The sequence below is a fragment of the Podarcis filfolensis genome (assembly GCF_964270895.1).
Source record: "Podarcis filfolensis genome assembly, chromosome: 1".
In the NCBI taxonomy this organism is placed as follows: domain Eukaryota; kingdom Metazoa; phylum Chordata; class Lepidosauria; order Squamata; family Lacertidae; genus Podarcis; species Podarcis filfolensis.
This window is the reverse complement of record NC_139604.1, coordinates 6,009,128-6,024,446: the sequence shown is the minus strand read 5'-3', so window position 1 is coordinate 6,024,446 and position 15,319 is coordinate 6,009,128. Positions and strand designations below refer to the sequence as shown.

The following is a 15,319-nucleotide window of genomic DNA, read 5'->3' as shown; positions in this document are numbered from 1 at the left end:
CCATGGCAGAAACAATGAGCTACCAGAGGATGCTGTAACACAGTTCCTTTGAGGAAACTTTTGATTAGCGGATTTTGTGACAACGAAGCACAATCAGCAGAACCTAAAATCAAAGAAATGGTGGAAATGTGGTGTTTTAAATCATTTGGTCAAAGGCCATTTATCAGACCATGTTGGAGCCAAGAAACTGGACTCTCAAAGGCAGGATTGGGAATTGGTAGGCTTTGGAGCCATTCCCAATGTAGGGGGAGGCAAGGGGCACATTGATACACCAACAATATTTCAATATCGAGAAATGTTATTTGTGTCGTGACATCACTAAAACGTGTCTATACACGTGTGAGTACGACAGTTGCAACTGCGCTGCCCGCCAGTTTGCTGTTGGCGTTTGACGAGAGTAGGTGTGTTTTTAGCGCGGCCAACTAAAAAATTATGTGAAATGTAAAAGTTTTCCAACGTTGTTTTATGTCATTTAGTTAAGATTTAAAAGTACCAAAGGTAAGTTATCCCACTCAGTAATCAGGATTACACGTGATTTCTAAATAAGTTCAGTGGTTTTATTAAGAATTGTTAGTTTTCTGAAAATGTCCGTTGGGGCACTTTGATACACTAAGACACGGGGCACGCTGATATGTATAAAAGTGCCCCGCTAATGTACAATAGTGCCCCAATATACAAGTTTGCATGAAATCTCAAAACTGATTTCCTACTCATGAAATTTGAAAAGAAAAAACTGTTGTTTACTACGTGGCCAAAGTCATTTCTAAATATAATACAGTGGTACCTCGGGTTACATACGCTTCAGGTTACATACGCTTCAGGTTACAGACTCCGCTAACCCAGAAATAGTGCTTCAGGTTAAGAACTTTGCTTCAGGACGAGAACAGAAATCATGCTCTGGCGGTGCGGTGGCAGCAGGAGGCCCCATTAGCTAAAATTGTGCTTCAGGTTAAGAACAGTTTTAGGTTAAGTATGTCAGCATCGCCCTTGAGCCAGTGCCACCAACTGGACTCACACACTTCAGCCCAACTGGGCTAGGCGAGCTGGGTAGCACTTCCAGAGACCACCTTCTGCACAGGAACAGGTCAAAGTGCTGTGGACTCACAGCTTAGAGTTGTGAGCACCGGATTCACTCCAACAAGACAGTCGTCGCACAGCAGAGTATAGCAGAGCATAAACGACTCGGAGAGCAGCTCTGTAGAATATCTTCTTTATTCTATCTACAACTATAATACACAACTATATACAGAGCTAAATGAGGTCTAAACGAAATTGCTGAACTGCACTGAGTGTCTGCAGCTGTTCTTAGCAGCAACCTTATCTATACACACGATCTCTCTCTAACACTCAGTCTCTCTCTCTCCCCGACACGTTGATGTGAGGCTGGAGCGGAATAAGTAGAGAGCAGAAACCGCCCCTCCTCTCTGGAGAATCAGCAGAGAACATCAGCAGATTCTTGGATATGGGAGGGGTGAAATATCCTCATCGTACGGACCTCCAGAACAAATTAAGTACTTAACACGAGGTACCACTGTATGACCGATTATCAAGTGTCACATCTCAGGGGGAAAAACAGGATCTTGTATGTTTGTATTCCCCATTGTAGAAGATAAGGCAAGCACTGATTTCAAGGATGTTGTTTTGCAGTTGCCAAAACCAAATTTCTCAAAGGGCACATCTCGAACACCACCTCTTTCTACTTTTTCTTTTGACTTCAGTGGATATGATGTGCAATAGAAGTTAAATGTTAAGTAATTATCTTATTTTTTATAAGCATTTTGTTAAATGACTATTTTTTGTCTACCTAATGTGAGTTCTTATACTTTTTTAATGTTTTTCCAAAGTTTTTTTAAATGTGTAGGTGTTTGAGGAAAGAGTAATATAAGTTTTTGAGTTTTGTGAAGAAAACCTGCCATAAAGTCTATGATATGTGTGAAACACTGATAGTTTCGATACGTAATTTATATTTTAAATAACAAATTGTAAGGCTGATTATGATCTCTCACAATAATTTTTTTCCATTAAATTTTTGTAAATAATTACCATTCTCATACAATTTATGCTTTGTATCAAAGTGCCCCATCCACTGTATCAAATAAATGAAATTAATGAAATTGTTCTGAACGCAGCCACACAGGGCAAACTGAGTAGCATTCACTTCCAATGCCACAAAAGTGGACTATGGGAAGAGGCACAAAAATACGTCTCTTCAATGCTGTCACAAGCAGACTAGGAGGAAATAGACTGCAAGCCACAGACTAGTAAGTGTAAATAATAATAAACAATTGAATCACTCCTTAACTAGGAGGTTCAGAAGCAGTCTACCAGTGCCTGCTAACTCCGTCGCCGTGACTGCGAACCAGGAGAATATACTGCTGAGGAATAATAACCCCAGCTCCTTCTGCCGTACCATGGACCAGGAGAGCAGTCAATATGAAGCCTTATGAAGCCTGAAATGATACAGGAAACAAAGGCTAAAGACTGTAGAAATCACCAAAAAATGAGGTGGTGATACGGAGCCAGCGGCTACTGAAAGTGAGCCGCAGTTGTGAAAAGCCTCGGGTAGAATCTCCCTCCATTTATCTTTAAATCTGATCAATAAAGTGGGTGGCAAAACGAAGCCACAGCGTGAAAAAAAAGAGCACATTTAGCGACTCTGTAAGAGAGCAATATACAGGGATGCTCTGCAAGAGAGTAAACTAAATAAACTAAAAACAAGAAGAACTAAGGTTGCTAAGGCGGGACAAAATATTTTTTAGAATACACACACACTTATAGACTTAAAGTAAGTTGCTAAAACTAGGGAAAACTAGGGAAAATAAAGCAACAATAAAATGAGATCAAAAACTAAAAACTTATCTGCAGAAGCAGGAGAGCCAGGAGAAACAACCTGCTGAGTGAGGCAGGAGAAAAAACTGAGGATGCGCCTGTCTCCCACAAGCCTTTGCTCCTGCCTGAGGTCATGTGAGAGGAAATGCCCAATCCACTGTTCCCAGCATCCCATGAAATAAACGGTCCTCTTTGCCATCACTATCGCCACTTGGTAGGCTTGACGTTGAGCTCTTACCCGTGTCCGGGCCGATTCAGAATGAGTTTGAGAGAGACGAATGCAGTTATTTTGTTCCTCTTCTGGTTTTGCTGCTCCCATTGTCCTTTGAGCTAAGCCAGGGGTTAGTTCAGTGTTATGTCTGAGCATATTTTATGTACAAAACTAGAACAACCTAGTGAAGGACAAACTCGAGGGAGGCCCACCTGACAAAGAGGCCCACAGCGACAAAACATCAAGCTAGTAGAAAAGTCAAGCAGTCTTGACTACTAACTGCTAAGCAATACCCATTGAAGCATCAGTGTAAGACTGATAAAAGCACAGTGAGCTAGGAGCTAAACCCTAATTTATAGCTCAGGAGTTAAATCCTAGAGATTATAAAATGGTAGAAACCTGGTTTTCGGTTCTCCCTTATCGAGAAAGCTTCAAGAAACCTAGAAATCCCAACTTTAGAGAAATGGTAAAAGAAAAGTCTACTATATATATATTGTTATTTAGTTGATTAGCTAGTTAGGGATAATAAAAAGGACAACCTAGATTTTGGATCATGCTCAGTTAAAATGCTATGTTAAAAATGTGCAGAGGATGTTTAAGTGGAAAAATACTTGGCCAAATGTTAAGCTTTCAGTTCAGTTTAAAATTAGTTGAAGACTAGTTCAGTTTATCACAGCTAGAGTTTTAAGTTACAACTTAAAACCTCAGGGTAACTTGCACTTTTAAAAACCTTAATATTTTCCCTCAATTTCTTTATTCTACCAAGGGTTGTAGTTTTTTTTAAAAGGTGAAAAATTGACATAACTGGAAGTTTCAGAATTTGATTTAGATACAAATAAGTTATAATTCTTTAAAAAGAAAAAAGAATTTTCCACAAGAAAGAAGGAAGGAATTTTCACGGGGAGTTATTACCCAGTTAACTCAACACCCACTGCCTATTCCCAAGGTGCTATACTGATCTAAATCCAGTCACCTTTCAAATTCCAACTCTTTGGAATTTGAGCCAAACTGCCTGATCTCATTGCCTGCATTAGCAGCTAGGGAAAGCTAGCAAGGCATATACATATGGAACTGCACAGCAATGAAGCAGGTGACAAAATATTAAGCTATTAGGCAAGTTAAGCAATTGTGTGAGTTCAGCCCTTTGACCTAGCAAATACCAAGCTCATAAGTACATTAACTCCATAAATTACAAAAAGACATATGCAAAAGTCAGCAAGCGAGTGAGGGCATTCCAGTGCATTGCACCGACTGTTGCAGGTATGGTCATCTGCCTGCTGAACAGAAACCACATTGTGCAATGAGCTCCTGGTCCTCGGAACATCGTCAAGCTTCGACAAATGGGATGGAATCTACTGAAGTCAAGATGGAAGCAGACTCTTGCCACTTTTAGCATTAAAAGGGTTTTAAAACCGATTCCTGAGGGAAAGCTGACAGGAGCTGAGGAGGGTTCAGTTTAAAATCAATCTTCCGCCAAAGATGAAAGAAGGTAAAAAAAATGTATGGGAGAAGTAGGTATTAAATGGGAGAAGTAGGTATTGAGAACGCAGGGACACATACTAGCAATTTATAGAGAATCCAAAGCACCGTAGACTAAAAAACAAGTGCCAAAGACATTTGGAGAGATACACTAATATTTATATACTATTGCTAGAAGCTCCAAAATCAATTTGGGGAACTTAAGCGCTTGGTCTTAGAGGATCACACAGACATAGTGCATATAATGGAAACCTGCTGGAATGAAGGAAACCAGTGGGACACAGTTATCTCTGGATACAAACTCCACAGGAAGGACGGAGAAGGGTTTACTGGAGGTAGTGTTGCTCATAAAGTCCATAAGCCTAATGAATGAAATTAAATGGAAGAAATACCAAAAGGGGCTGACTCCTCCAAGGAATTATTGCTGGTGGTGATACCAGGCACCAAGAGTTATTTAATACTGTGAATCCCCCAGACCAAAATGTTCAGGATGATATTGAGATAGACAAAGAAATCAAAGAGGCATCCAAAAGAACGATTGTAGCAATTGGTGACTTCAATTACCCTCACGCAGACAGGTAAGTGTGTGCTCCAAATACAGAAAGAGGAAACTTTTCTAGATATCCTAAATGACTGTGTGAGAGAGCAGTTGCTCACGGAACTGACCCACTTCTAGAGACATTCTTAAGTTACCCGAGAAAGCTGTTCCTATCAACATAATCACGACACAAGCAATTTCTTGACTAATTTGTTGAATAACGTTAGCTTGCAGTAACATGAATAAAACTCACAGGAAAGCATAAAAACAAAAATTACTTAACAGGAAAAATATGGCATGACACAAAAGTATTTCTTGGAATAAAATCACGAGATTTCAACATAATCCTGCCCTCAGTTGTTAGGTAAAGTAGGTATAGGACTGGAGATGAAACTGGTCAACTACATTTACAAGATGGTCGTCTCTAAAAAATGGTAGGAAATATTTACTTTTTACTATTATTAAGACATTATAGCAAGCAAGCAGTAAACACCCCCCCTCCAAAAAAACCTAAACCTAAGTCCAAGCCCACACGAAAACTACTTCAGATGTGTCAAAACATAGTGTTTGTACCTCATGAAAATATAAAATAGATACCTTCGGCACTGCCTGAGATACCATCAGCTTTAAAATTGCTTGTGCTTTTCTTCCTGCGATGCTTTTTTCTATTTGCATGAGGAGAAGGAGGAGGGTCCGGCTTAGTACTTGTGGTGCTAGATATACTTGGACTGGAGCACACAGAATCTCCCAAGCCGGTATCTGTAAATCAGAACAGGGAACAAAAATAAAACATGAGGTAAGGTACATTTCTCTTTCTCAACAAAAAGCAGAAACCAAGCATTTGTATATTTGATTTTTTTTTTTAATGATTACAGCCAGTTTTTTTTAAAAAATCAAAATTTTCACAAAAACATCTTAATGTTCAGAAGATGACACTGAGATAGCTCAGTCAGGAGACCAGGAGACTCTCAGCATTGTGGGTTTGAGTCCCATGTTGGGCAAAAGATTCCTGCATTACAGGGAGGTTGGACTAGATTATCCTTGTGGTCCTTTACAACTCTACAATTCTATGACGATAGGTATTTCCCCTGATAGTATGGGCAAAATGAATTTCAATATGGACATATGTAAGGTTCCACACTAAGGCAGGAATAATCAGCTGTACAAATATACTGGATTGTCAGCAGCACATGTGAAAAAGACTTTAGTGTCTTAGTAGACTACAAGCTGAGTATGAGTCAACAGTGTGATGTAGCAGCAAAAAAATAAAAAAAAAGCAAATGCTATTTGTGGCTGTATCAACATAGGTCTAGTTTCCCAATCAAGGGAAGTAATAGCTGTATTCTGCCTTGGTCAGACCACACCTGGAATAGTGTGTCCACTTCTGGGTGCCACAATTTGAGGAGAATGTGAACAACCTAGAACATGCGCAGAGGAGGGCAACCAAAATGATCATAGGAAACCAAGCCTTATGAGGAATGGTTGAGGGAGTTGGGTCTGGTAAGCCTGGGTAAGAGGAGACTGAGGATATAGGATAGCCGTCTTCAAATATCTAAAGGGAAGTCACATGGAGGATGAAGCAAGCTAGTTTTCTCCTGCTCTAGAGGATAGGATCCAAACCATTGGCTTCAAGGTACAAGAAAGGAGATTCTGACTCAACATCAGGAAGAACTTTCTGACAGTAAGAGCAGTTTGACAGTGAAAGGGACTCCCTTGGAAGATGGTGGACACGCCTTCCTTGGAGGTTTCTAAGCAGACGTTGGATGGCCTTCTGTCATGAATGCAATAGCTGAGCTTCCTGCACTGCAGGGGGTTGGACTAGACAGCCCTTGCAGTTCCTTCCAACTCTACAACTCGATGATTTTATGTTGCAAGAGCCCATAGTGTGCATTAAACCATGGTTTAATTGTGCCTCCTCCCTCTTGCACTGGTCCCTGTGTGGCTTTTCCCCACTGCCTATCCATCCATCCCAATGACTCGAACAAGCCATAGTATGGGCTTGATGTGTCATCCAAATCCAAATCCAATAATAAGTTTATTATTTACACCCTGCCCATCTGGTTGGGTTGCCCCAGCCACTCTGCTTAGTTTGTTTCAAACAAATGGTTAGTTTCAGAGAACAGAGTAAGCTGTAGTGTGGCTAGTTTGAACTGCACAGATGTTGTAGGTGTGGAAAACACCATGGGGAAACCCTGCATGGCAGGGGGAGAGCCATTTGCTATGGCTTATTGTGATGTGTGCAAAGTCCACTGGGTCTATCTAGTTCACAGGCACTGGCTTTCCAGGATGCCAGGCAGCCGTCTTTCCCCAGCCCTGTCTAAGGGTGTCAGGTGTTGAACCCAGGACCTTCTACATACAAAGCATGTGTTCTACCACTAAATTGTGGCTCTTCCTCAAAGTCACTATTTTTTCTCCTTTTGCTTCTCTGAACATTGGGCATCCTTCTTTCCTTAACGTGTTTGGTTACAGCTACCTATATCAATGCCTTCACTACTTGAAAGTGGATGAAACAGGGGCATGGAAGCTCCCACCTGTCTGGCAAAGACCTGCTAGGCCTGATATTATCCAGAGGAACAATTTGAATCCAGACTGCCTGAGAATTGGCACTTGTTCTAAAAAAACATAATGTGGAACACTATTTCACACCAAATCAATCTCTTAACTGACCCAATAAATACTCTTTTACAGGCCATTTTCTCCTTTCCTCTGCTTGACATTCATAATATTGCTTTGTGTCATATTTTGATATTGCTACATTTTTAATTTATGTATTTATATATAAGGTGCCGAGAGAAGAAAAGTGATATTAAACTCCATTTAAGATATAGTGAACAGAAATGATGCTTCAATTGAACACAGAACCCTTCCTGGTATTAAAACGGAAGAGGTGGGTATTATCTTCTTTTGCTATTCCTGCATTAGCCTCATTTAATTCATCGACAAGCACAGGTTCATGTAGAGGAATCTGTTTAAGCCTGATCACTCCTTATATCCTACAGCAGCAACACAAAAATTCTCTAGCGAAGGGCCGACTGAAAAATGAACTTGCTGCTGCAAGTCTTTATGATGTACAATGCTTTTCAGATAATAGTGTGCTGTTCCTGGGTCAAACAGCTCTAAAGTGCAGAGAGCCTGAGGTATTTGCTTCCCTCCTCATCTGGAAAAAGAAATGTGAATCTGGGATGTAGAACTAGGCTTTCATTGTTTCTCTATTAACACAGAGCATTCTAGTTTCCAGTATTCTAGGTTACTTTGCATTTGTCTGCTTTAAAATATGAGCCACTAAAGTCCACTAGGCTTACATGCACGCTTTTCCCATTTCTGACTACTATGCTTCCTTGACAAGGAATTTATTCTTCAAACTGAAAAGTGACCTCTTGAAAATTGTAAAGGAGTTCTAGCTTCAACTCACTGCATACCATTTTATACCCCTGACTGAATACAAATAACACATTTTATTTGGTATCAATTACTGAATGTGAGAACAGATGACCACGGCTGCTACTATTAAATATAAGAAGCATACCAAATTAAAAAGAAACAAGCGCCTCATTACTCCACAGCCTAACCAGCTTTGACAGAAGCACTAGAACTCATAAAACGCACTGAGCTGAGATGGGCTGTTCTCTAGCCATCCTGTATGTTCAATTTCAGCCATTAGTTCTTCCTAATCGAGCATCAATGTTCAATGCATACCCTCAAAAATATATATAACACTAGTAATAACAATAATAATAACAATCTGTGCAACATTTGAGCTTCAGTACTTGATGTATGAGTCAGAGAAGCAGTTTCACTTTTCACTCGGGAAGCTGGCAAGCATGACTAGAGGGAGAATAAAATAACATTCAGTTCGCATAAATATCAAACAGGCTTCTTGAGACTGATGGGCCAGGAATGTATTCTTAGCCATCATTCTGGCAGACAGGCCCAAGGACACTCATAACTTATTTTACAATCATTTAGTTTCAGCTCAAGTGGAAAACGTGACAACTTATCTCTGCTGACAAGATGCCATATCAAACCTTACAATTAACTTTCATATGATTATCTGCCCAGCCCATCATTAGCTCAGCAGCTACTAATGGCAGCTACAGGCAGCTTTTCTGATGATGGTCATCAGTTTCAGGATTTATAGCTACATTATGCTCACTAGCAATTTTTTAAAAAACAAAAAATTAGGCTGCCTAGGTTAAGATTTATAAGGGTTCAGGAATATAGACTCCCAAACAAAACAGGAACAAGACAAAAATATACCAAACAATTATTTCTCTACTGCCCTTCATTTCCAGAGGGTTTTCTGTGACCATTCAGAAATGAAGTATCACCATCCTTCTCCAATTCTCAGATTTGTAACCAGTCACACACATACTGGTTCCTTCTGTTTGTGAGCAGACACCAGGAAACACGTGAAAATAGAGGAGTGTAAACCTCTGAAGAAACAAAACAAAATTGGAAATTCATGCAAAAATGTATGATAAAAGCCATTTTTTAAAAATGAGCAGCAGGATACTGACAGAAATATAGAATGTTGAGCCTTCTAGTTGTGCCTTTGGCTATCAGTATCTCCATACAAGCTTAAAGCCAAAATACGTGTCCTTAATTATGACGTGCAGCGTAAACAGTTTGACTGAGATTACATACCACCTCTACTCACAACTGAGGTGGACTGACTCTGACTGAAACCTGAACACAGAGATAAAATGGCTGCTCTTATAAGGAGAATGAGTCACGTGTCAGAGTGACTCCACAGTTAGCAGTTAGGCCTGAATAACTTTAGTAGGCCCAAATGATTGTGCAGTCCCAGCACTTCCCAGCCGCCTTTGCTGCTTCTGCTCTCCTGTGTCTTTGTCACATGACAAATTATAGTTGCACTATTTGTTGTACAGCTAGTAACAAATCACTTGTGCATCAAACCCCATTAGGGAATCGGCTATGATTATTACTGCTATATTTTAGATAGCAAGGGCAATGGGAATTGCAGTGAGGCTTGTCATACAAAGAGCAAAGGCGTATACTTCATCCTTAGATATCTTAGCATCTTAGCAAGGGTGATGGACATATTACTAGGCAAAATGAGTTAGGACAACCAACTTCTATGGTTAAATGTGAATACGGCACAGGAAGGCTTATCACGAATTCATTGTGCCATGGTTTCTTAAAAGGATATTTTCCCTACATGTAAGAACCTCTGTAGGAGAGCTACAACACATGTGAGTTTTACAATGTTATATTATTTAATCCAAAATTGTCCCCAAACAATAAAATTTCAACCACAACATTTTTAATTTTTAGAACAGGCTTTATGGGCAGATCTGTACAGCCAACTGGATATACCAAACACAAGTTGGATATACCAAACACAAGTTTATCAGCTGCAGCAGGATCTGCTAAAAAGCAGGCTAAAAACAAGGTCATCTTCAATAATGTATAACAACTTTGCGATCTAAGAAAGTGACAAACTGCAGCTGCCATGTTGGAGGACACTATGCTATATAGATCAGTGGTCTTGTTCAAATGACTTACATTTTAAGCATATTATCATGCAGATATTTTAAACAGTGAAACAGTTACACAAACATTTTAAAGCAAGGTTCTCTACACTGAATTCACTGAACTCTTACACCCCAATACTGGTTTGTTTTAGGCTTAGAGGATTAAATGGGATCAATTTCCTAAGCCAGAAAACACCACAAACACAGATCTCTGGAGCTAGGAAATGCACATGTGCAGCCAGAGACAACCTGCAATTTTTTTAGTGCAACTGATCACCCACCAGAATGGGCAAGGTGAATTCCAATTTAAAGTTGGATGGGTGATTCCCTGCAATGGGCTTCACTTTTACAGACAAAACCCTGAGTTGTGGGCAGCAGGAAGGGTGGGGCTAGCAGAGTACACAACAGTGCGGGCAGAACCCAAACCCAAACCCCCAGCTCCACTGTCCCTCCATACCCTCTTAATTTTTTTGAGAGAATTATGCCCTAATAGGGCATTCTTTAATTTGCACATGGAACCCTATATGTCTTGACACTGATCCTTGGAATACAGTACAAGGGTGTGGGTGTGCATATTTCAATAAACTCCTAACAAAACCGCTCTCCTCACTCCCCAACTTGTCTCCAGATATTTACATGGCTACCAAGGCAGCACCTCTTTAAATTCCTCCTGCAGCCTCAAAGTTTGGAAGCTAGTGCCATCTTTCTACAATTCCCTCTAAAGAGGAAATGCATGGCTAATGAATAATCACTGCCAATAGGGTACCTGCCCATGATCCTATTTGATATTTCTATCTTGCTTTTCTTCTACTGAACAGCACAGAAATAAAAATAACCAAGACAAAATCAAACACCACTATCAGATCCATCATAGAATCACACGAACCACAAAAAGATGGGGCAATTTAAATTATGAATAGAACTTTAAAAAGCAGGCCTTAATACATGCACTCTTGTGTATCACCCAGGCCTAAATAATGGCTTAATGTTAGCAAGGAAAATGTCTCCTTGAACAACTTCTGGTAAAGTGATTACTAAAGCAACTTTATCTTCATAACTGGGAATGAGATTTAGCTTCTGTACCATTTTTATGAGTGTCCAATTTGCTAGAGGAAGTAAGACCAAAACTACTATGGATTTAAACCAAGTAGAACCAAAGATGTTCCTCATCTCAGTTATCTATTCATCCGGAACTTTAGGATTTTGTTTCTGTTCATGTGAGATATAGTGTGGTGGTGGTGGTGGGGTAATCAGTGGCTTACAGGAAAGACATTTAATATTTTCTGGTTCTCATGCAAGTATTCATAACCTTTACTACACGAACCCTGCTAAGAGATTCACATGCAGTGTGTCATTTCCTATATTAGTGCAGGCTGTAGGTAGCAAGCCTATGATTATCAAGTTAAGTATCAATTCCAACCAATTATGGGGTCTGGCCACCACTTGACAAGAGAGATTTTCCTCCATTGGCAGGAAGCCCCCATCTCTCTGCTTCACCTGAGCTTTAATATTCAAAGATCTATTTGGACACAGCATCAGGTTTAGTATGCAGGCTTCCTTCTACTTTTTGAATTGTTGCATTCTGCAGGTTAAGGGATGCATCGTGACCTTGCACCCAAAGCTCTGTGGTCAAAACTAGAAAGACACCAAGTAGGCAAACAATAACAACTAATTCTTAGTAAATAAAAAGGAAGATTCACTATGGATAAGGAAAACAATTTACTAAATGCATATCTGGAAATGTTTTGTAGCTTGTAAATCTGCCAATTAAACTTTAAGAAAGTAACACCACATACATACAACAAAGCTATTTTACCATAGAATCATAGTTGGAAGGGATGCCAAGGGTCATCTAGTCCAGCCCCTTGCAATGCAGGAATCTCAGCTAAAGCACCCATGAGAGATGGCCATCCAAGCTCTGCTTAAAAACCTCCAAGGAAGGGATGTCCACCACATCCCAAGGGAGTCTGTTTCACTGTTGAACAGCTCTTCATGTCAGAAAGTCTTTCCATATGTTTATTTGGAATCTCCTTTCTTGTAACTTGAATCCACTGGATCAAGTCCTAGCCTTCAGAGCAGGAAAAAACAAGCTTACTCCATCTGAAGGCAGCCCTGTTTAGGGAAGTTTTTAATGTTTGTTTTTTAAAAAAATAATTTTTATTAGCTGACCAATCAAATCAAATCACATAAATTCCGAATTACAAAGCCGAATTTTAAATTTTTGTTGAGGGGACCCATATTTCAAGTTTCAAAGGGGGATTCCGATCATTTTCTTGCTACTGCGTTAATATCTAAATCAGTCCAAATAATGTTCATAATTCTATCCAGTCTTATCTTGCTGTTTCCACATCTCATCTTGTTCGTTTTTTTTCTTTTTTTCTTTATGATCTGTTCTGATAATCTCCTTAAGCAGATAAACACCAATTATAATCCTGTGTGAATTTTTCCGTTCGTCCAATCCTCATATCAAGATGGTTTCCATATATCATCGCTTTCATAAATAACATCGCTCTTTCCATCATTAATCTCGCAGATCAGTCGCTCTTAAGTCCCTCTGAGGAGTCTCATTCCTCCTCCCAGACTGAAGTCCTCCGACAGAACTTGCCAACATGGCGACGGTATTTTTAACTGTGTCATTCCAAAGCTCTTATACTTTCCACGATCTTCTTGAAACATGCTTTGGTTAGAAAATTAACTCCACACAGACATAAATCCACAGCTTAAGTCATTAAAACAGCATTTCTGACTTGGGGGGGGGGCGATTCTTGTTTAATCACATAGAGGAAAGAAAGGAAAGTTTTTTCCCCCTCCCCCATCCAGTCCCTTTGCCATACCGAGCCTTGGTGATCTTCTCATGATTTATTCTTGTTCCTCCGACCCATCTTGTTTATCAGAGATCTCTTCAGTTAGCAGTCTTTACTCCCCCCCCTCCTTCCTTGAAATATGTGCATTCGCTTCCTCCTAATTGTTTCTTTTGAAGTTATTGCAGCTAGAGGCGCAGATCAGAGACAGCGTCCAGGAGCGCCGAGATCCACAGGAGGGTTTTCTGCCTAGTGCCCCCATCCCCACAAATTCGGGGGTGGTGTAGGGCACAGCAGGCAAAGGCAGCCCCCCCACAGCCTTGGGGGGGTAGGGAGGCTATTTACTCCCATCACAGCCTCCCAATTACCTTGTGTGGGTCGGAGAGATGTTATTGTCAGCCATCTTCCAATGCACCCCTAGCGGCCCCTCGGAAGTTTTTAATGTTTGATGTTTTGTCATGTTTTTAATATTTTCTTGGGAGCCACACAGAGTGGCTGGGGAAGCCAAGCCAGATGGGCACGGTATAAATAATAAATTATTATTATTATTATTATTATTATTATTATTATTATTATTATTGGATTCAGCCCCGTGGAGCCTTCAATATGGAATTCCTCAAGGCTCAGTTTTATCCTCTATGCTATTTAATATCTACATGAAACAACTGAGTGGGGTCGCCTGGAGATTTGGAGTACATTGCCAGCAATATGCTGATAACACACAGCTCTACTTCTCTTTTACATCTGCAGGTGAGGCAGTGGAAGTGCTGGACCAATGTCTTGCCTCGGTAATGGCCTGCATGAGAGCCAACAAACGGAAGCTCAATCCAGATAAGACTGAGGTACTGTTAGAGCAGGCAAAGGCAAACTCCGGCCCTCCAGATGTTTGGCACTACAATTCCCATCATCCCTAGCTAATAGGACCAGTGGTCAGGGATGATGGGAATTGTAGTCCCAAACATCTGGAGGGCCAGAGTTTGCCTATGCCTGTGTTAGAGGGCAGTTCCCTAGACCGGATGGCTGGGAGGTGGCCTTTTCTTGATGGGGTTACACTGCCTCTGAAGGAGCATGCACACTTTGTGGCTACTCCTGGATCCTCTGCTGTCGCTCAGGTGGCCTTGGTGGTGTGGAGTGCCTTCCATCAGCTTCAGCTGGTGGCCCAGCTGCTCCCTTATCTGGACAAGGAGAGCCTAACTCTGTTGACTATGCTCTGGTAACCTCTAAGTTTGGATTACTGTAATGTGTTATAGGTAGGGCTGCCTCTGGAGACACTTTGGAAGCTTCTGCTGGTGCAGAATTTGATGACCAGGTTGCTCACAGAAGCAAAACGGTTTGAGCATCTTACACTGATCCTGGCCCAACTGCACTGGCTGGCAATTATTTTCCAGGCCCAATTCAAAGTGCTGGTTTTGACCTATAAAGCCTTAAATGGCTCACAGCCGCAATTCCTCATCATTGGAGGTCCTTCTTCATCTGCCTCCTCCACAAGAGGTCCAGAGGGTGGCAACACGAGAACTGGCCTTTTCTGTGGTGGCTCCCCATTTGTGGAATGCTCTCCCTAGGGAGGTTTGCCTGGCACCTTCAATAGATATTTTTATAGCCTTTGGAATGTGTCTGTGGCAAGGGGGGGTATTGTTTTGTTGTTTTGGTTTAATTATTTACTTTCGTTTTATCTTGTATTTTATTCTATGAACCGCTTGAGATCTTTTGAGGAAGGGATGTATATAAATGCAATAAATTAAATTAAATTAAAATTATAGAGCATATACCTTGCAATAAATCTATTATGCACCATAGTGATTTCAGTGTTATTATCATATGCCATCAGCACAAAATAAAGATAGTCTTAACTCCAAAAGGGATTAATTTCAATATTCAAACTCTCCTCCCCATCCCTAATCCCTGTAACCTTTCCCAAAAGACTAACTCCTACACCTAGGGTTGAGAGTGGAATTGTCTGTCTCTT

At 40.6% G+C, this 15,319-nt stretch overlaps 2 protein-coding genes across 12 annotated transcripts in view; one reads left to right on the top strand and one right to left on the bottom strand.

The window, feature by feature from the left end:
- The window catches only part of TRPM8 (transient receptor potential cation channel subfamily M member 8), a 474,483-nt gene that overhangs the window by 156,925 nt on the left and 302,239 nt on the right, over positions 1–15,319 (top strand). The window lies entirely within an intron of this gene.
- Positions 1–15,319, bottom strand: part of AGAP1 (ArfGAP with GTPase domain, ankyrin repeat and PH domain 1) — a 323,065-nt gene that overhangs the window by 84,508 nt on the left and 223,238 nt on the right. For all 6 annotated transcript variants that reach the window (XM_083627251.1, XM_083627254.1, XM_083627252.1 and 3 more), the window contains one exon: positions 5,655–5,816. In XM_083627251.1, coding sequence (XP_083483377.1) covers positions 5,655–5,816 — 162 coding nt within the window. The remainder of the gene's footprint in view (positions 1–5,654; positions 5,817–15,319) is intronic.